At 34.7% G+C, this 21,644-nt stretch overlaps 3 protein-coding genes across 6 annotated transcripts in view; all 3 read right to left on the bottom strand.

Moving 5' to 3' along the window:
* LOC102601361 (cell wall protein RBR3-like) overlaps window positions 1-1,512 on the bottom strand; it is an 11,069-nt gene extending 9,557 nt beyond the window's left edge. Inside the window, exon 1 of the mRNA XM_015304141.1 lies at window positions 788-1,512. Within this exon, the coding sequence (XP_015159627.1) occupies window positions 788-1,435 (648 nt within the window). The 5' untranslated portion in view covers window positions 1,436-1,512. The remainder of the gene's footprint in view (window positions 1-787) is intronic.
* Window positions 1,513-2,707: 1,195 nt separating this feature from the next.
* Window positions 2,708-5,034, bottom strand: LOC102601697 (AT-hook motif nuclear-localized protein 10-like). Its single transcript, XM_006364776.2, has 5 exons — window positions 4,645-5,034; window positions 3,963-4,024; window positions 3,662-3,784; window positions 3,224-3,388; window positions 2,708-3,097 (listed from the first exon to the last, which is right to left on the bottom strand). The coding sequence occupies exons 1-5, from the start codon at window positions 4,928-4,930 to the stop codon at window positions 2,948-2,950; spliced, it is 786 nt and encodes a 261-aa protein (XP_006364838.1). The 5' UTR covers window positions 4,931-5,034; the 3' UTR covers window positions 2,708-2,947.
* A 1,822-nt stretch (window positions 5,035-6,856) lies between these two features.
* LOC102601014 (MORC family CW-type zinc finger protein 2B-like) lies at window positions 6,857-20,009 on the bottom strand. Of its 4 annotated transcripts, XM_015304139.1 has the most exons (16): window positions 19,867-20,009; window positions 17,706-17,753; window positions 17,215-17,296; window positions 15,945-16,098; window positions 15,385-15,773; window positions 14,915-15,098; window positions 13,718-13,819; window positions 13,303-13,626; window positions 13,126-13,209; window positions 12,864-13,022; window positions 12,010-12,093; window positions 10,378-10,515; window positions 9,289-9,401; window positions 8,627-8,790; window positions 7,074-7,212; window positions 6,857-6,959 (listed from the first exon to the last, which is right to left on the bottom strand). In XM_015304139.1, exons 2-15 carry the CDS (start codon window positions 17,746-17,748, stop codon window positions 7,109-7,111), a joined length of 2,124 nt encoding a protein of 707 aa, XP_015159625.1. In that variant the 5' UTR covers window positions 17,749-17,753; window positions 19,867-20,009; the 3' UTR covers window positions 6,857-6,959; window positions 7,074-7,108. The 4 variants fall into 4 exon arrangements, with proteins under 4 accessions (XP_015159625.1, XP_015159623.1, XP_015159626.1 ...); XM_015304137.1 differs by having other exon boundaries at window positions 6,858-7,212; XM_015304140.1 differs by having other exon boundaries at window positions 6,858-7,212; window positions 9,289-9,398.
* Between the last annotated feature and the right edge of the window lie 1,635 nt (window positions 20,010-21,644).

Below are 21,644 nucleotides of genomic sequence, written 5' to 3'. Positions count from 1 at the left end.
GGGTGGGTGAAATAAATGGACTAGGGTAAAATAAAATGGATTTGGGTGAAAAAAATCGGGTTTGGGTGAAAAGAAACGGGTTTGGGTCAAAAGAAACGATTTTGGGTCAAATGAATCGGATTGGGGTCTTTTATTACGTGGCTTAACTAGGAGGCGAGTGGCTTTCACTCTAGGCATAATGTCCTGGGTTGGGTGACGGAAGGGGGAAATAAATATACTTTTATGTACTTAAGGTGTGTAATAGGTAGTCCATTAGTTAAAGTGTGTAAATGAATTTTGGGTATACGTTTAGGGGGCAATTTATGCCTTTTGCCTAAAATAAAATGCATCTCCTTGTTTCCAAGCACATGATCAGAGGAAAATTAAAGGTTTCTTTATACTAGTATGAAAGATCATAAAGCAGGCAATTATTCAACATTTTGCAGAAGAAAATTCAACGGGATGCAGGGGAAAATAGATTTTTGCAGAAGAAAATTAGAAAACTTAACAAGAATCACACAAATCGAGCAGAAATATTCATATGGTATAAAGAATTGTAGCCCTAATAATAAAAGTAAAGCAATTCTAGTTGTAACACAAATAAACAAACACAGAAGAAAATTCAACTGGATGCAGGGGAAAAAAGATTTTGCAGAAGAAAATTAGTTGAAGTTGCAAAACTTAACAAGAATCGAGCAGAAAACTGGTAGCTAATATTTAAGTCTTGGTATAAAGAATTGTAGCCCTAATAATAAAAGCAAAGCATGCAATGCTAGTATAAAAGTTCACTTCATATATATTTTAGTACCTGCAGGCGGTCTTCCCCTACCCTTTTCACAGGCACATCAGAAACCGTCGCTTCATCTGCCGTAGGAGACGAAAGTCCACTGCCGGCGACCTTAGACGGTGAAGGAGTAGTCGCTACATCTGCCTGCGGCTGCGTAGAAGATGAAAATCCACTGCCGGCGACCTGAGACGTTGAAGGAGTAGTCTCTACATCTGCCGTAGAAGACGAAAATCCACTGCCGGCGACCTGAGACGTTGAAGGAGTAGTCGCTACATCTGCCGTAGAAGACGAAAGTTCACTGCCGGCGACCTGAGACGTTGAAGGAGTAGTCGCTACATCTGCCGTAGAAGACGAAAGTTCACTGCCGGCGACCTGAGACGTTGAAGGAGTAGTCGCTACATCTGCCGTAGAAGACGAAAGTTCACTGCCGGCGACCTGAGACGTTGAAGGAGTAGTCGCTACATCTGCCGTAGAAGACGAAAGTTCACTGCCGGCGACCTGAGACGTTGAAGGAGTAGTCGCTACATCTGCCGTAGAGGACGAAAGTCCACTACCGGTAGTGCCTAGGGGAGCTGGAAACGACGGCACCGGAGGAGTCGAGGAGGAGATTGGTTGCACCGGCGTACCATCGTCGGCGGCGGAGGCGGAGGGTGATCCCACGTTTTCCATTGATGCTTTGAACTGATTCTTCAACTGATTTTTTTCGCTCTATTTTCACTATACTCCACCAGTAGTAACTGTGCTCTATTTATAGTTTTGAAAAACAAAAACCGTTTTATTCAGAATCAAACAGATTGGAAATAAATTACATTTAAATCCCATTTTTGATAAAACCAAAATTGGGTTAAAAAACATAAAGAATAAAAAATCATTTTTATTTACTCCTACCGATTTTCTGTGCTATTTTGTTTTTTAAAATATAATTTAATGACTTTCGTTATACTTAACTAATTTTAATGTAATAGCAGTGAATAACTGGTTAATTAGTTAGTTAAAGTTAGTCACAAAATTAGTTAGAAGTCGGTTAAGTTGTTACACAATTAGAATATACATCATGTTGTAAAAGATCTATTCACTCATTCAATATAGAGTGCAATGCACATAAATTCTTCTTTTTAGAAACTATTACTTTCCTTCTTGTTGCTTATGCTCCTAGTTTCATCACCATATAAGAGATTTTTAAAAAGTTATTTTAATATATTCATTTTACAAATGACCAAGAAATTTTAATTCCTTTGATCATCCGTCTAACTTTAATCAATAATAATGTAGAGATATAGTAGCATTCAATTACTTAACTTTAATGTTATATCCTTATTTTGAGATTCAAATCAAAGAGAAAATGCAGATTTATGAATCTACTTATTTTATTTAGCATCTCTTTGTTTTTATTTTTTCTAAGGAAGTTCACCATGTTTAAATAGGTGACTCGAAACTAGATAGATTAGAGAGAATTTTTATATTTTACCTTGCTCTTTTTATTTTTTATTTACGAAATTAGGACTACGTTAAAATAATGTGAAAATTAATTTGTTACTTTGTCATATGAATCCGACTTAGATGATGATTTGCCATTCACATCAAGCAAGCATCATATGAATTTGGGGGTTTAAAGTACCCGTTTTGAACATATTGAGGAAACTAGATGAAATTTTGTACAGTGCGAACAATCTGTAAAAAATAAGTACAAATGTATTCTAGGTCATTAACAGACTTTTTATTCTATGATATTCTAAAAATGGTTGACAGTAGTTTTAGACCAAAAGGTTGAAGGAGGGGTATCTTTGAACCAAAAACAAAGGTGAGGTAATTTTAGACCAAAAGGTGGAAGGAGGGAATCTTTGAACCATTTCCAATAGGTTAGGGGTATTCTTGGGCCTTTTCCCGAAAACAATTAATCTGGAATAACGAAATACTAGTACTAGTAAATAAGGAATGAAGAAGCTGTGAAGTAAAACTAGAATTAGACTCTAATGTTTCTGTGCATAAAGGATGTCATATTTGTACAAAAAAGATAACTGCCCAGCAATTGCTCAAACATAAGGGCAAATGTTACAATATGAATTGCTAAGCTGCAGAATCCATTCTCACATCACACAGCTGGTTGAGGATCAACAAGAGAAGCATTCCTTTTAAAAGGGCAACCTAGCAGCAACTCCAGGAGGGCTTCTCTTCCTACTTTCAACCTAGCGGACTAACAGGGCTGACAGACCCAAATAAAGTTCCAACTGACATAGGACTTCTGGACGTTGATGCTAATGTTGCTGGTGTACCAAAGTTGTCTGACTTCACCTGCCCCTGTTTTTCTGTGCTGAAGCTACTAACAATAACCTGCACCAAGTAACAACGTAAGGGATTTGAATATGCTACTTTAGGGTGCATAATCAATATGGTGATGGAAATAGAGCTAATTCAGACATATAAGGACAGTATCTTAGAAAAATTTCCATGTCAAACCTGAACATCAGTTGCTGCTGTAAAGAGCCCATCCACATTACCTCCCAAAACATCACCATCTGCTGCATTACCAAGTATCACAGTCAAGCAACCTTCTCTGCTGCGTTGACCACCAGATTCCAAGACAAAGAAGAAACCCGTCAGACTAAGGATCTCGTACAGTCCCTGCACCAGTTAACCAACAATTTTTTTTTTATCAGAATGTGATACTATCCAATCTATTGACCCAAGAGAGGCATGTGATGGTACTGAAGTATATCCAGCCAAAAGTGTCAAACACTTGATACATTTGATCGAGGGGTTACATACTACGACATAAATGATAAAATCTAAGGTAGATCAACATATGACCACATGAGGCAAAATACATGCTTAACTTGATACATGTCCACACCCACTCTCTATTGTAAGAAGAAATATTAACATGGAAATACACACCTTATGTGTTACAGGTTCATCTGGTCGGCGAAGTGATACATTAGATATGGAACCATTGGCTGACAGAACACACACTGCTTTAGAGGTACTTTCGCAGAATGACATTATTTTGGCCAATATATCCTGAGAAGCCAAAAAGCCAGATTAAATAAAGTAAAGAAAGATATTGAGAAAATATTATTTCCTATATAAAGAAACATTATATACTATATTCTCGTTGTTTCTACTGATAAGATAACTAAAGAACGAGAGAAAGAACAAAACACATGCTGATCAAAAGAGAGATAAATTAAGACCACACCTGCCCAGCTTCTATCTTGATCACGTGTGATTGCATAAATCCAAGCGCTGCTGCTTCTGATCCTGCAAGTTGTATATCAAGAGTGACTTGAGATTTGGTAGAAAGAACATACCAAGACTGTTTAACTCCAAATTACAAATTATCAGCTATTTAACTCTATTACATTTCAAATTCAGATTCGGTGAATAGCATAAGAGAGGGAATGAGACGTTTTCTGTTGAACATCATATCAAAGTATGCTAACAGGAAAATTGGAAGGGCCAAATAAATCTTTAATATTCAATTTCCAAATTGCAATGAAGAAATACACAGTAAAATGAACTGCATCTCCTCTTTCATGCACACCAGAGGAAAAGGTTAAAAAGAATAAGAATGGCTTCTTTATACTAGTATGAAAGATCATAAAGCAGACATTCTTTTGTGCTAGGCAATTATTCAACATTTTGCAGAAGAAAATCCAACTGGATGCAGGGGAAAAAAGATTTTGCAGAAGAAAATTAGTTAAAGTTGCAAAACTTAACAAGAATCACACAGAAAACTGGTAGCTAATATTTAAGTCTTGGTATAAAGAATTGTAGCCCTAATAATAAAAGTAAAGCAATGCTAGTTGTAACACAAATAAACAAATACAGAAATAATTAGACATGTGCAGAGTATAGAAGTTCACTTCATATAAATTTACCCAAATCAACACTTTGCTGCTTTTTCCCAGTAGAAACCGCCGATTCATCTGCCTGCGGCTGCGTAGGAGACGAAAGTCCACCGCCGGCGACCTGAGACGGTGAAGGAGTAGTCATCCCAGGGCTTGACCTTCCGCGTTTCCGCGTTTCAGTTGGACTGACGGGAGGGACACCGGTAGAGCCGAGGGGAGCTGGAAATGACGGCACCGGAGGAGTCGAGGAGGAGATTGGTTGCATCGGCGTACCATCGTCGGCGGCGGAGGCGGAGGGTGATCCCACGTTTTCCATTGATTGCTTTGAACTGATTCTTCAACTGATTTTTTTCGCTCTATTTTCACTACTCCACCAGTAGTACTGTGCTCTATTTATAGTTTTGAAAAACAAAAACCGTTTCATTCAGAATCAAACAGATTGGAAATAAATTAATTTAAATCCTATTTTTTTAAAAACCAAAATTGGTCAAAATTGTGTTAAAAAATGTAAAGAACAAAAAATCATTTTTTTTACTCCTAACGATTTTCTGTGCTATTTAGGTAAAAATGTGATCATTTTGTTAAAAAAAATTAATTACTTTTATTTCACTTATCTAATTTAAATGTAATAAAGTAATAATTGGCTAATTAGTTTGTTAAATTTAGTCACAGAATTAGTTAGAGTTAGTTAAAAGTCGGTTAAGTTGTTACATGAAATCTATTCATTCATTCAATTCCTCTCTCTAGAATCTGTTACTTTCCTTCTTGTTGCTGACCCCAACCTCCATTAATGGAGGGAAGCATGTTTGAGCTTATGGTCCTAGTTTCATCACCCACCGTATAAGAGATTTGACAAAAGCTATTTTAATCTATTCATTTTATAATGGCAAAGAAATCTTAATTCCTTTGATCTTTTGTCTAACTTTAATCAATAATAATGTTGAAATATAGTAGTATTCAATAACTTGACCATTTAAATATTCATTGATTTTGTGATTCTTCGACCTCCCAAAGTTATTCTAATTGCAAGGCATATCGTTATTAGAGTAATGTAAATTCGAATAATTAATAAGTGTCTTAATACTATTTCTTTTAGTGATTATAGAGTTGATCCTTATTTTGAGATTCAAATCAAAGAGAAAATATAGGTTTATAAATCTACTTATTTTCATTTTATTTAGCATCTCTTTGTTTTTATTGTCTAAGAAAGTTTACCATATTTAAATACGCTTCTCAACCGAACTAGATAGATTAGAGAGAAAAAGGAGAAAATATCAACCACGTCACTCACAATCGATATGGTTATCTCATATGCCTTTTTCTTTTCATATGATTTTGTTTCCTTGCATAAACTGTATTGTTACACTTGTTGCTATCAGGATAAATTTAACCCCTTCATAAAAAAGATATGAGAATTTACCTTCAATAATTGAGCGTGAGAGTTAATGAACAGTAAATATGGTTCCTTTAATCACAGTATCCCACTTTCATTTTCTGTTACAATATTTTCATTCAGTCTATTACCAAAAAAGAAAAACAGATATTCACCTGACTATCTTCACAGAAACAGGAAAAGAAAAAGCTACTAGTAATTATGTATATATTTGATTTGATCAAATAAGTGAAAATCTATGTCTCTTTGCAAAATTTTACTTGTACGAGTTGAAAATTAAAGGAAAAATTGTACAAAATAACTAACTATTAATTCAAATTATATGTTATAACCACAGTTTGATTTAATTGTAACTCGTAACAAACTATTGCCATTTCCCCTCTCTCCCTGAATTTCTCACTCGCCACTCTCATTTCTCGCTGGGCAGTCTCTCCTCACCTCTCTCACTTTATACAAACACAAATATATAAAATACGTTTGCATTTGTATAAAGCGAGAGAAAATTGTATATATACATATCTTTTCGTTCCCCTCTCCCAGATCTCGCTCACCACTCTCACTTTATACAAACACAAATGTATAAATTGCGTTTGTGTTTGTATAAAGCGAGAGAAAATTATATATACAAATACATATATTTTCGTCCTATACACTTATAATTATACAAATACAGATCTTCCCATACCCAGTTTTCTTGTCTTTCTCTCGCTTTATACAAACATAGATTATACAATTGATTCTTTTGTATATGTATACCGAAACAGATTATACAATTGCTTCTTTTGTATATGTATAACAAAATATACATAATAATAGCCATAGCAAACATAAAGTTTGTTATGGAGCACAATTATGCAAACTATAGTTGTATACAAATATGATTTTTATGTTTGCTATATGTGAAAGTTGCTCCAATTAAAACTCAAGACAAGTGCTCGGTCACAGCACATCTCTGTGAAATAAGGTGTACAACAAAATAACATATTTCACTATCACCTATCCCAACATATAATTGTACTAACAAAAAGCCGCTGCATATTGACAACATATACATACGTAAAGATACCTGCACAAGAAGAAACGGCATGTTTCAATATAATACTAACTTTTCCTACAACTCCTTCGGAGCCTTTTACGTGTCTGTGCAGATGAGTTTTTTGCTTGATCGTCATCCATTGTATGACTTGAATCATTCTCACCCATGTCTGCATAAGAAACCAGAAGCAGAAAATATGAGAAAAGAAACAATGTGACCTAACAAGCATTATCCTGTATATGGAACATCTGCAGACTGAAAGCTAAATCTCATTACAATCACTCAGAACTGTTAACCTCAGAACCTTTACAATAATAAATTCTCATTTAGCTCTCAAAATTTACGTCGATCCAGTTAACACAAGTCTAATGCAAAAGTAGAGGCAACAAAACCATAAAAAAATTGCACCCTATTAAAGAGCTGGAATGTTTCTTTGTTTCCAGCCCAGCAAACTGAAACCGTTAACATGAAATATCCTAAACATGTGTTGATATGTTTCCTTTACTTCAAGTAACGACAATGGATGTGGACTTTGGTACTATGTACATAAGAAAACTATAATTAATGAAAATTATCCATTCCAGATTTTTCGCCCTGCAGACCTTCTCAACGAACATTGATATCCTGCAATAATGCATCAGGGAGGTTTTCAAGATCCCATGGCAACTCACAAAACAAGGGATATACAAAATGCTCTACCAGATTCAGATTGAGTTATTCACCACTTCCTTAAGAGAGGCCAACCAATCAAATGGCTGACAAACTTGCTATCTTGAGCTTACTCTCTGGAAATGAGAAGACTTGTAACTCTCTTGATAGCCACACAAGGCAAATGAGAGGTTTACTACAACTGGATAAAAGGAAGATCCCTAGCCTTAGTGTTAGGAAGAAAAAGCCTCATGAACTGGTATTTTGATGATATATGTTGATTTGTACATTTTGTGAAGCTAACTTTTGTAAGGGAACTGCTGAAAGAGATCTTTTATCTCTTAGATATCATAAAAGGGGAATCTGTATAACATTTTCTAGTAGAGCCAAAATCTGAGTTTCTGGCATTGAAGTGTAAACGATTGGGTCTGTCCAATTCCTTAAGTCTCTTTTGAGGAGGTTAGGCCTCATATACCCCTCACACATGTATTTTGATATGTTCTATTCATATACGAGGTAGGGGTCTAGACTCTAGCCTAACCCCCCACCAAGACACTGGCTTCAACTAAAAACAAAACACTAATATCATGGGTCAACCCTACAAATAGAACTTAAATGACCATCTAAAATTATATATCCTCGAGCTGCTTCACCTAGACTTGGAAAATTTATCTAATTAAGCACAAATCGCTTCAACATGCACTTCTCACCAGGAAAAAGAGTAGCTTAACTATTATACTGTATACAATGTTACACCCACTGTTCGCAGGAAACGGCACTTGCAGCACTGCAAGTAGCATTTCATTTTTTTTCTTTATTATTTGTTTTGTTTGTCATTCACTGCTAAAAACACTGATGGCAACATAATATAATAATCACTCATTTCTAGCTGCAAACCAGAATAGCTAAGGAAGTGAACAATTTCAGTGTCATACTTTTTGATGTCCCCACAGCTTGTCTAGAGAGCTTGCACTTTATCTCTTCAGGATCTTCAGTGGAACTGTATCCCAGACGCTTGCTGGATATCGTTATCACTCCAGGTTCAACTTCCTGCTCTGATAGCTCGCATTCCCCGTTAAAAGGTTTCATGTAACAGAACCTATAGTAATGTCAAAACAGGACATACAGAACAAAACATTTAGTGAATATGAGGCAAATACTTTTTCACAAATAACATGATGACAAATTTTTGTACATGAGAAAAAGTGAAAAACAACAGCAAAACAAATTAACTATTATAATGACCTAGTGAACAAGTAGAACTTCACTGTGAAGTTCAGACAAGCAAGCAAACAATATAGCAAAACTGAACACAACCAAAATAAATATCATCTTGCAATAAATTAGATTTTCTATAAAAGACCACATTCCAATGGAACAACATATTATCTTTGAATTCCATAATTTCTGTTCTTGGATGTGCATTACAAGGGGAAGATAATTAGGAGATGAGAAAGAGGAGTAAATTTTTCAGAACTAAAGCAATCTCTATATCAATTTTCTCATGAGAATCTAAATCTGTGGGTACCTATCAATTTTGGAAATAATACAGTAACACCTATCAATTAAGTCCAGGGAAGTCAGATAAGACTCTTACCACTGAAGTGGTAAAGTCTTGCTGTTGAAGCCATGGCTCAACATTCTCCACTTTCTACATTTGTCACACTGCACCCACTCGTTGTCAGGTTTGTATACACCACTACCTGCCTTCTGTAAGAGAAGAAAACCCATGTTAAAAATTGGTGAGAATGCCATCTTTGACAAAATGAACCATGAACTCTAAAATCTAAAAAAAGCAATAGAATGACTTGAGAGAAATCGGAGAGATCCCTTCTCCCTGCTTAGATCAGTCTCAGAAATGCCGGAAAAGCTACATAGTGAGTGTACTGATATTTCAAAAAGGGAATCATACAAAGAAGAGGATTAATGGTACTTTTTTCAATAATATTTCTTGCAAGGCATCAACATGAGATGAAAGTAAAGGCGTACTGCTGCCTATGCAGGCAGTAGTTTGGATAATCATACTCATAAATTAGTAGATTACAGCACCAATTTTGAATTCTGAAAATAGTTTTGAATTATTACGCATGAAGCAGAAACATTTGAACGCTTTCCTCATGCTTTATTTGTTATCAGATGGACCACATAAAATAATTTCTGTGCCACACGCCTCTTTGTGGGTATGGAAAATAAATCACTTCATCAATCTCCAAAAAGGGGAAACCAACAGCGCCATTAGCGATGATTCCTGCACCTGAGGCAACCTTAACTCTAGCATCACTGAAATGTTATTTTTTCTTCGAAGGCTTTATATTGCCTTGCTTATCATTGCTTAACTGAGTTTACTTGCCCTTTCAGATCCAGCTCTGCTAAAAAAATTATTTTGTTTTGGTTGCATGAATACGACCACCATTTTATCCTTCAAATTACTCCCACAGAACTCATTTCATTAGTCCTCATTCAAAGTTGATAGGGTGGTTTTAAGTTATTAGATTGCATCCTCGATATTAAACAAGTTATCCCATCAAAACTGAGCAATCAAATGATAAGTTGAAGAGCATATCAGCTTCAAGTCCATGGCAAATTACAATAGCCCATTAAGAATAAAATCAAGATTGGGATGGGGGAAGGAAGAAGTAGCTACCACAAATAAAGTTAATACTAGGCCAGTGTAGTGAGGAAGTACCAATTCAACTTTATCAACATGTTCATCCAAGTATTTGTCTGATCTCTCACCCAACCACTTCTCCAATTCAGCATACACTTCACAATCCTGGAATCCTTGCTTATTGTTGTGCACCCAAACATGACCGTTATCTTCAGCCTGTGCCATGAAACATTATTTTGAAAATGAAAGTGACATGGTATATGTCTTATGTACTTCTTTTATCATAAGGAATGTCTTATAAAAAGTAAACTGAAAGGTTCTTTGTTAAAGCATCACTTTCTTTACAAATATTGTCAGTAAATATTCAGTTCCTTTTCTAATTTTAGTAAGAAAAAACTTTTATTGATACATCAAGACAACAACTATGCCAATATCCAAAGTGTAGATGATCCCAGATCCAGATAAAGGACAAACGAGACAGTTGGTTGTGAGCTACCATAAAAATAGTTAAGTTATGATGAAAACTGACAAATCCTAGCCCACATCAACTGGTTTAGAATTAAGGATAGTTGATTGATATCAATTAATATACCTCAAGAGGGTGTCAGATACACAAAAGTATTATACTACAAGGATATTTTAGAATCGCAAAATCTACTGAACTATCAAGAAAAAGTGGTATTTCCTCTCTACACCAGAAAACATACCATCATAAAATCAAGAAATTCTATAGTAAAACATTGATAGACAAAAATAATCTCGAACGGTTGGTACTTGGTAAACATGTTACTTCTCACATGAATTCATCATTAGTTTGTTAAGTGATCTAGGAGTCTTCCAGCGCATCAAAGATATCTCGTGTTTGATCATCATTAAATTTGGAACTGTATATGTAATGATTTGTTTGCTTTTGGTCCCTTTACTCTGGCCAGTAATTTCTCAAGCCTTCCACCGGCTCAAAGTTTAATCGCTCCAAGTCACCAACAATTACCACCATATCGTCTTCATAATTTCTTATGCTCCTTTTTTACTCTTTATCTTACTTATTTGGAAACATTATAATGTAAGTCACTGTACTAAACTTCTTTGATACAGAATTGCACGCGACTTGGTTTAGTAAAACTCTGGTTCTCTAGAGACTAAGCAACAACAACAAACCAAGTGAAATCCTACAAGTGGTGTATGGGGAGGGTAAGGTGTAGGGTAGACCTTACCCATACCTCATGGAGGTCTCTAAAACTAAGCAAATGGAAATGGCATGTGAGAGTTACATCTAAGAAGAATCAAATTAACTTTAATGGAAAGTTAAATAATTTGGGTATATAAAGTTCATCTCAAGTTTCAAGCACTTCATGTGAAAGAGGGCAAATTGTCTCATGCACATATATTACAAATTTCCCTCATTTTCAATAGTTGAATCACAACATTGCTTTGTAAAAATATCCTAGGGCTTAGGTGTGACCTTCTAAAAAGTTGAAGGGACTCAAAATCTATATTCTAACAAATATACTCACTCAATCATCATTTTAGGGAACACCACAAAATAATACAACACATTACTATAATTCTTTTATAAATAAAATTGTCTAGGATACAGAAGTTTAAAATTGCAATGTTATCGCTATGTAAATTTAAAGTGAAACCAAAAACAACATATTGCAAAAACATCATCAACTTGAAAAAAGAAACTGAAAGGAAGAGAATGTTCACCATTAGATTTGTGACATCAATAACACCAATGACACCACGACCTCTATCTCCATTATGCATCATACTCCCAACCCTCTTGTAAGCCTGTGATAGAATAACCATGTCAGCTGCTATACTATAGATTGTCAGCTAGACAAGTGATTTCCCAGCCAAAAGTGGACATAAATCCTTATATATTTACCCAATTTATTGTGAAAATAAAATGATCTTTTTCGTCATTTATTTTCTAGGAATCTAAATGCTAGTATCCTGATCTCCTTGAGTCAATAGAACCTATTATTGACTTTAATGAATTTGGAGTGAACACATAGGAATCAAGATATGGATTCAGCAATCTAAACTATTGATATTAAGAGGCTCTGTTGTCACAACCATATGCTGCTTCATCATAGACTACAATTTGAACTCAACAAGAGACTCAAAACTGGGGAAAGAATATGAGTAAATAGTCCAATTCATCCTGGATTTTTTCAAGTAACTAACAATCATTCAATATCAAGCCATCTTGACCTTCAAATCAAGTATATGCTGAAATATACGTACAGGAAGGTATATTAGGGGGAGGTGAATAATCAAATGTCAGCTTCAGGAATCCCAAATCCATACGATCAAGTAATACTGTCTAAATGGAAGCCATAATGTCATCCATCAAGTAATATAGTATAAGAGTACTGCATATTTATGATCAGAACACCTTAAAAAGTCATTAGTTCATCATTTATAATCAATCATATTTTCGTTTCAGAGAAATGGAAAGCTAAATCACAATGAGATTATGAACAACTATAAGCAAAAAAGACAACATCTCCTTTCTGAAACAATGAAGAAGGCAAGAATGAACGTCAAACGCTTACCTCTATTAGACGTCCATGCCAATACAGAAATATTCCACAATTTGCTTCTTCCCATTCCAATTGATTGCAACCCAGCGTAAGTTGAACCAATTTCCCCATTATAGTACCGTTTTCTACAACAGTCCTGTTCAGAGATCTTGCTAATGGTCGACTTTTAACCTATTAAAACATTAAAAAAAGAATCAGTATCCAATCTTATTAGCAGTACATAGGGATCAGCCTAGACAACTGTTACACAAAAGTGAAATGTATGTATAAATACCTGTGATCCTTGGACATATATTTTTATACGTGGATCAAGAAAGATCACTTCCAAATAAGATCTAAGTGAATAGTCCAAAGGAACCTAAAACCAAACAATTGTAACTTAGAAATATGAAAAGAGAGAGAGAGAGAGAGAGAGAAAGTGAAATATAAGTTATAAAAGAAGCCAACCAACCATTTGAGTCATCTGGCCTGGACGAGCTCTGACCCGTCTAGAACGAATGAGAATATCACCCTGATGGAAGGAGCTCCCACCAGTTATTCCAGACTCCCATTGCAGGCTATAATTGGGTCCCCACTCATCCAGATTCCAGATATATATATGTGTTCCCGTGCCATCCTTACTGAATAGACCTACTTTTTGACCAATGAAGTACTTATCGAACGGTGAAAATTCCTTAATAGCTTTCAAGTTGTGTTTGAACAAAGTCTCATTTTGCTTATCCAGCTCCATAAATTGCCCATATCTGTAGTAGCTTACAATGGGTATCTCCAGATTCTGCAGCATAAGAATGAGCAGATAAAGATAAGCACTACTGACAAAAATTACAACCAAAACAAGAAGTCTAACAAGTTCATCTGGTGCATACATCTTTTCCTTCATTGAGTGTCTGGGAAAGGAAAGCAACTGATCTAGAGTTAGTACTCTGTGTCAGAACCAATGCATCTTTCCCAAGCTTCATTGCCCCAGTCTGCACAAAGAACAGAAAGATATCATGTTATCAAAAGCTATGAAGAATGGCAGCTTAAGGTGAAACCTAAAGAAGCTCAAGCAAAAGGAGATGCATCTATATGCCAGCACTGCATTACAATCCAACATTACTAAAAATGAGGAAGTCATTATCATTAATTACAAGATTCAAACTCCCAAGTCCTTACAGTTAACCATGAAGCTTGTTACCAACAAGCACATGGTTTATAAGTCAATTGCATGTATACTTTGTGCAGGATCATGTTTTCGCTTAGCATTCACAAGAATCACAACTTTTTGTATACAGCTTGTACGCACGTTGCCATGTTGGTACCACCATATTGTCAAATTATTAATTTAATTAAATTGTATCATTAATTACTGGAGTCGATATGGAACAAACTTTTTGTTTTCATCTGGCATTTCAATAGAGGTGTGCAATTAGTCAGTTAAATCAGTTTTAGTTAATTCACTCAACTTACACAATTTTTATGTTTGTAGATAGGCAAATCAATCACCTACTACAAAAAAATTTTGCCATAAAACTGTAAAAATGAATTGTCATATTCCTTTGTTTAATTGAGAGGAGTTTGTTCCTCTGAACGATTATCTCACTTAGGCCTCATTAGTTTGCACTTAAAATAGCACAGACCTTAGACCATTAAGTGCATTTGTTTACATTAAGATTAAGATTTAAACACTTAATTGGTCTGAATAGGTCCTAATCATTAAGATCTTGAACAAAGTCTTAATATCATTAAGAGGTGTTTTGTGTAGATCATTTTCACTATCACTCTGTCCACAATCACCAGCCTTTGAGTTGGACAAGATGAGAAGTGAGGTAGATGGTTCGGGACTGAAGAAAAGAAGCACAGATGCTCGCTCCAGTGAGGGAAGTGTGGGAGGTTGGTGGTGATAGATTTGAGGGGTAGAGGTAGACAGAGAAGAAACTGGAGAGGTGATTAGGTAGGACATGATGCACCTTCAGCTTACCAAGGACATGACCTTAGATACAAAAAGTGGGAATAAAACCATGATCGACAACAGATAGGGACCTTGAGAGTTTCACATCTTGTGCATGCAGATATTAACCTACCTTAAAACCAATTCCAAATCTCCCAATACGATTAGGGTCATCCGCATCAGGTTGCTTGTGTCCAAATGATACCATCTGAAGCATCTCCTGATGGTTCATTCCACACCCATCGTCTATAATGCATAGCATAGGAATTTCTCTGCCAACCACTCTTGAAAATATCATGTCAATAGAAATTTCCAACCTGTCAAATATCCAATAAAAGCAACATGAAATGAGAAACTATGCAACTTTAATGCACAACCAAAAAAATGGTAACCTCTGCCTTCCCCCACTCCCCACCTTTCTAGCACAGTTAGAAGAGAGAACTGCAAGCAAGGTAGAATGATCAAGTAGAAGGAAAAGGGGAGTACAAAAACGACAAGCATTTTTCTAAAAAATCATGGTAACAGTACCAAAAGGGCAAGGCAAAATTAAAATAAGGAAGCCAGTGAAGAATCATTGACCAGGAAAGTGACTTGTCTACCTACTTAGTTGCTTTGGCGTCTCTAGAGTTGTCCACAAACTCCGCGATTGCTCCAAAACTCCAACCAGAATGGGTATGACCTAGAGTTTTCAAATAACTGGGATTTGCATGCACAAAATTACTCTCCACGGAAATATTCTGTACATTTGTTTTTTCAGGTCTTCCACTAGCTTTGGCTGACAAATCACAAGTTTGGGCGCCTATAACAGCCTCCTCATTGCAGGGAGAACAAGCATCCTCAATCACATGAGAAGTTGATCCAGAGGCCTTACCTACAGGACATTCACTTGGTTTTCTCCTCTCCCGGTAACAAGCAAATGTACAATTGAATGATGAGCCTTCTTTGGGAGGAAGTATGAAAAATTGAAAGCGCTCATGTTTTCCAATAGCAACCTTCAATAGCAAAGTAATACAGATATGTATTGGATAGATAAATAGAATTTTAAAGTAAAATGAGCACCTAGAAATATTAAGTACGAAGCAAAACATTAGCTGCACTTTTTTTCTTTTTTGGGGGGGGAATTAATCAATGCAATAAGGTATCAGGATTCTAGAACAGGTTACCTTTTTGTATTTCTGAAGGAAACCAAGGAATGCATTCCACTCCTTTTCCTGATGAGAATTTTCTGGAGAACGACGTAACAAGCAGCGGGATAACTCAGAGAGGAAGTCCAATTTTTCTTGTCGGACAATGTCTGTTATATTCCAAATAGAAGGCCTGACAAGCATTTCAGATTAGTGCACATCATGATTTGCATCAATCGAGCATTGAAGTGAGGGAGGGTAGAAAGCCTCAGGACAAGTAATGCATTACACAGTCGATAACTTTAAATCTTCAAAAGAACAACCCATGATTTAGATTTAAGTCAAGAAAAGAAATAAGAACAGTAAAGCCTGGTTAATGTAGAACATGAAAGTAATCAATCAGAAATCAAGTTTAGGCTTTTAACACAACTTATCATGATAACCCTTCTGCGTCACCATGAAACAATCTTTTCTCTATTTTTTGAATGGATACCATCATTTTCATAATTATTTTGATGGATATATGGTACCTTACTGCATACTTGGATTGGATAAACAGGTTGTATTTAAATTGCATCAAAGGCTACAAGGGAAAAGTGACTAAAACCTCTCCTCATGCTTTTGCATAATGTATGCATCATTTTGCAGAGGAAGAAACATTGGACCAATTTGAAGATAGGACAGTATTGATAATTGAATTGCATGGCGCAGAAGATGGTCAGGAATATGATGACATGGTAGTAGCAGAAGAAAGAGAATGATGCCCGCTAAAGAGAGTAATTTGAGGATTCTGCAGCATCACTTAGTTTTAGAACTGGATCATGCAGTTATTATTAGGAAAGAAGAGATTGGACTTACAAAGGTGAAAAGGAAAGAAGAAATTTTGTTGCCAACAGATTCGAAAGCTATATCTTTAATTTATCATAGAGAAAGAAAAAAACATGTTTGCCAGTGACAAACAACTCTACCTCAACAATAACTACCTACCATCGGAAATCGGAACAAGAAATTACTTTATTATTGTTATATATTGGAATGAAAAAATCGATGAATGCCAAATAGAGAAAAATGCTTCAAGAAGGAACTTCTAAATTTTCCGTTGAACAAACTGCTGAATTTTCTTTTTTGATGAAAGAAAAGAAAATAGAAGTTTATTCATGACTAAAACTGGAAACTTATAGTAGCAGATAAACATCACATCAGCACGCAATGTTCCATAAAAGTCACCATGACTTAGTAAGAAAATATGCATGAGCTATTCAGAAGGTGAAACTAAAGCAGAAGTGCAGGGAAAGCTGGCATTGCATACATATTGACAGGTGGATTGAGACACTGTGTTGAGCATATGATTTTCCCGTCCTTTTTCACCATTACATACTGTTTGAAGCGATCTACAAAAATAATTTTAGTCAGATATGCACTGGGAAAAAAGTAAATGAAATAATGGGTTAGTATTTTGCTTAACAATATATTTCAAGAGGAAAACAGAGGAAACAAAAGGGAGGAATTAGGTAATAAACTGCTCTTTAAATATAAAGGGTCAACGAGCCCAGTTTAAACTTCCAATGTATTGATGATACAAAGCAATATTGAATATCACATGATCATTTATTTCTTTTATGAATAACATCATCAGCGGCTCTCAGCGCTAAGTACTGGTACACAAATACATCCATGATTTCCTTACCATGCAAAAAATAACATATAACATGATAGCCGATGACGGCTCAAAGATTATAACAAGAGAACAGATTATCAAACTAACTTCTTCTCTTTTGGATTAAAAGAAAAAGATTTTACCTTCGAATGATAACTCGTCCTCCACGCCAAGATCTCCCATCATAAAACCTAGAATAACATACCATATAGCAACCATAAGGACATTGAATTCAGGAATAAAAATTTCAAGCCAGATGCGTTCAAACATTCATAATATCATAAAAAGGCAAAATTAAGTAACTCTACAAGTACACTGTATAGCTACTTCATGTAGATGCAGAAGAGATAAGCAAATATAAAGCCCAAACTGCACAAACTAGATTACAGAGTTGCTCGTGTTCAGACTTCAGAATTCACAATAGTATCTCATACCAAAGAGAGCTCCCTAACTTGGAATTGATCACTAAAGCAGGTGAATAATTTGCTCCTTTCATTTCTCACATGCATTCTTTTTCTATGATATTGCTCGGTGTCCCAGAATATGAGGTGGAACCACTCAATATTTGACTTATTTTGTTTCAACTTGTTCTTTAAAGTGACCAGACTTAGACCGGACAAGGATAAATTTGCTAGTTTTCCACTTTTCAATGCCTTGATACCAGATGATAGATGGCTTGAAAATAGAGAGCTAGATTTGGTTCTGATAATGTCCGATCAGAAAAAAATAATATGCATCTTGTTCCAAAACAAAGAACCAATTAGAAGGGTGAGCCACCAAGTCAAGCAAGCAAAAAGGGCCCCTGAAGAAGCTAAACAAGAAACAGGCGTTATTTGTGTCAATTCCAACTAAGAAGATGCTGCTTCCCTTTTTTTTTTATCTCCGGTGACTAAGACAAAGTAGAGTTGTGGATCAAGTGATCAACCAAAAGCAGAAGAAGTCATTCTAAAGAAATGACACTAAAATCAAATTATGAAGCTCCTATATTACCAGGGAACAGATAAAATATCTCCCTAACAACGGGAAGAAGTGAGTTCTTATAGAACAAAGATTGGAAGTGTAAGACCCAGGATCTAGACTTGGTAAGGAAGAAAACTTTTGGCTCACGCATATACAGCAGGTGAAAACATATAACTCAACAGATTGGCATTCCAGTATTCAATGACATTTTTTCCCAAAAAAGAATTAACAAGAATGTATGTCTAAATTATGGTTTAACAAAGGGTTCTCAAACAAAAAAATTATGTTGCATAAGTATGAGATTATACCTGAATAAAAGACATTAACAAGAAAATATAATTATAATGAGTTCATCAGGCAAATAAAACAAATTCACACATAATAGACTTAATTTTAAGGTAGACAAACTTATAGACTATTAAAATGTAGCTTTGGCTTGAGAAGAAATAAAAATTAGTGCACTTTGGGTGAATGTAAATGTTTTAAATTGGACGGACAACGACTCTGGTTAAAGATTTATCATAAGAAAAAACAATAAAAAGTAAGGAAGAGAAGGGGTCTATAGAAAATTGGGAGGCAGGTGCCAGACACCTCTGTACAGAACAAGATTTATTTTTTGGGGGTGTGTGTGTTTTGGGTGGAGGATTATGTATGGACATATTCATCCTTGGAATTCCTCCGATTTTTGATATCAAAACTACTGCAACCCCAAAGAACTGTACCCCTTTGTGAGACTTTAAAACCTAATACAGCAATATTAGCTATACAAAATATGAACAAGATACATTGCCAAAAAGTGGAAAGTGACGGTCAGCCATGATAAGCTTGACCTTTTTCATGAGATGGTCAGCAATAATAAACCAAACTGTCTAACAATAAATGCACATCACAAGATAATGTAGTACAATTATTCCACCAAATAACAATAAATACTCAAAGCTCGATTTTTTAAGTCCAAAATTCCATCTTTAGTCCTGTAGGAATGCTGCTTGTTTCTTGGGTTTAACAATGCAAAACTTGTCCGTGAACCAAACTTCCAAAAATTAACAAAAAGAGAAGTGCTTTTTTGATACAGGGGAAAAGTTGAAAGTTACACAAACGGAAAAATAAACACAACTTTACCACCATCAAACTCTTCCAACACAAACCTTACACCGTACATTGTAAAATACTACTTAAACAAAGCAAGTCACAGAATCCACACTATTTTCTTCCCGTTTCAACCGAAGTCAAAACCCTAGTAAACAAATTGGACTCTCCAAAGAAAAACTATTTTCATGTGTTTGAGCAGCAATATTTACTTCTTGAGGAAACGACGGGCATTATGGAGTATGAGGCACTTACCGGTGGCCGGATTTTACGTCGGAATATCGGCGAAACGGCAAAAGGGAATGTGTATTGATCGACTCAGACACGAATGCAACGGACGGAGGTGTTGGTGGAATATGATGAGGCTAAACTTAATAGTTTTTGCACGAATAACAGCATCTCTGGGTACATTTTTTCAATATATAGAAAATTATTAGTATTTCTCAGTCTGTTATAAAAAATAATTACATAGTTATTTTACTATACTGTTCATATTATATTAATTGATGTTTACTATTAGGTCTTAAAAAATAATTTAGAGAATAAGTCTAAAAATAAAATATTGAAAAATAATAATTATCTTTTCTTGATATGTTGAAGTAGATAATTAAAAAATAAAATAAAAAATTAAAATAATGAACAAATAAAATTAAACGGATAGCCAAAACGATTTGGGTGCAAATTTTTGGCAAAAAAAAGAATCCTTGAAAATATTTTCTAAGATATAAATTATGCTTTGAGCTATCTATAGAAAAGATATCTCGTAACATGTGTCCTTCGTGTGTGAAAAATATTGTGAAGTGTATATAAATGTTAGATTAGTGTTAGTGAAAAAAGTGAAATTTTAATTGTTAAAGAGAAAAATGTTTTTTTTGGTAGTGCTTTGAATTCAACTAAAGTTTGGTAGAGTTATATAACATTGTCAAGTTATGGTATTTTAGAGGAGATAAAAGACAAGATTTAGTACCATTGGAGTATCAATGAAGATTTTATTGTAGTGAACTTGGATTTTTTATAAATAAAATAATATATCCGGATTTCAATAGGAATTGAATTTGTTATGAAATCTCAACAAATTTTGAAGTAAGAAGACAAAAAGATTTCAACTCTCACCTCTCCTACATAAATGACCACATTGATGTTATTGTCTTGAACGTTATTCACACATATTAAGATATATATTTTTAGCAGATAAATATCATTATGAGAAATGTTTTATGAGAAACAAACTACCTACAAAGAGAATATGTTCCTAAGGAAGTAGGTGTTTTGTTGATTGAGTTGTAAATTTTTTCTTGAAAAAGTCAGTTACAATTAAGAAGAATACAGTACTGTAATTTATCTATTTGGTAATATATAGAATTGAAATCTAAAATTGCTCAATTTTTAATTAAAGATTTGATACAAATCCTAAATATATAGTCATGATTTTCTTACTCTTTTAAGCAAAATAGCTTTCAACAATAAGATTTCTTTTGTTAATTATATTCTTTCTTTTTAAGAAATCCTACACTTATACAAAAGTATCCACGTAAGACCCAACAAAATCAATATATTTTTCTTATGCATACTATATTTGGACTCGATGTCTAAATCACCCCTATGATAGTCATATTACCAAAAAAATGTTATTACAGCTCATACATTTCCTTTATTACAATAGGGACAAGTATTATTAATTGTGAAGTTTGTTAAATTTTTACTAGCATTAACTTAGATGTCTAAATCATCCATAAGTTTCATTTAATTACCAGAAAATGATCGTTTGTATTATTTTTTACCATACAATCATATTCTTTTATTATGTAAGATAACTTCACTCTATACTCGGTGATGGTTTGTAATTGTACAATTTGTTTCTCACAGGACAAAGAATTTATTTGCCATGGTCTTATAAAGATGCTCCTATTCTTAGGTTGTTTTCTTTGATTCAGTTATTGTATTATCTTGCTACAGTTCATTAATTTCTTCATTATTTTCGACATAACTTCTTTCATATTGTTTTTCTCTCATACATGTTTTAATATGTTTCA

This window comes from Solanum tuberosum, unplaced genomic scaffold (genome assembly GCF_000226075.1).
Source record: "Solanum tuberosum cultivar DM 1-3 516 R44 unplaced genomic scaffold, SolTub_3.0 scf00443, whole genome shotgun sequence".
NCBI lineage: Eukaryota > Viridiplantae > Streptophyta > Magnoliopsida > Solanales > Solanaceae > Solanum > Solanum tuberosum.
Note: the sequence above shows the minus strand (reverse complement) of the source record. Positions and strands in the feature narration are given on the sequence as shown.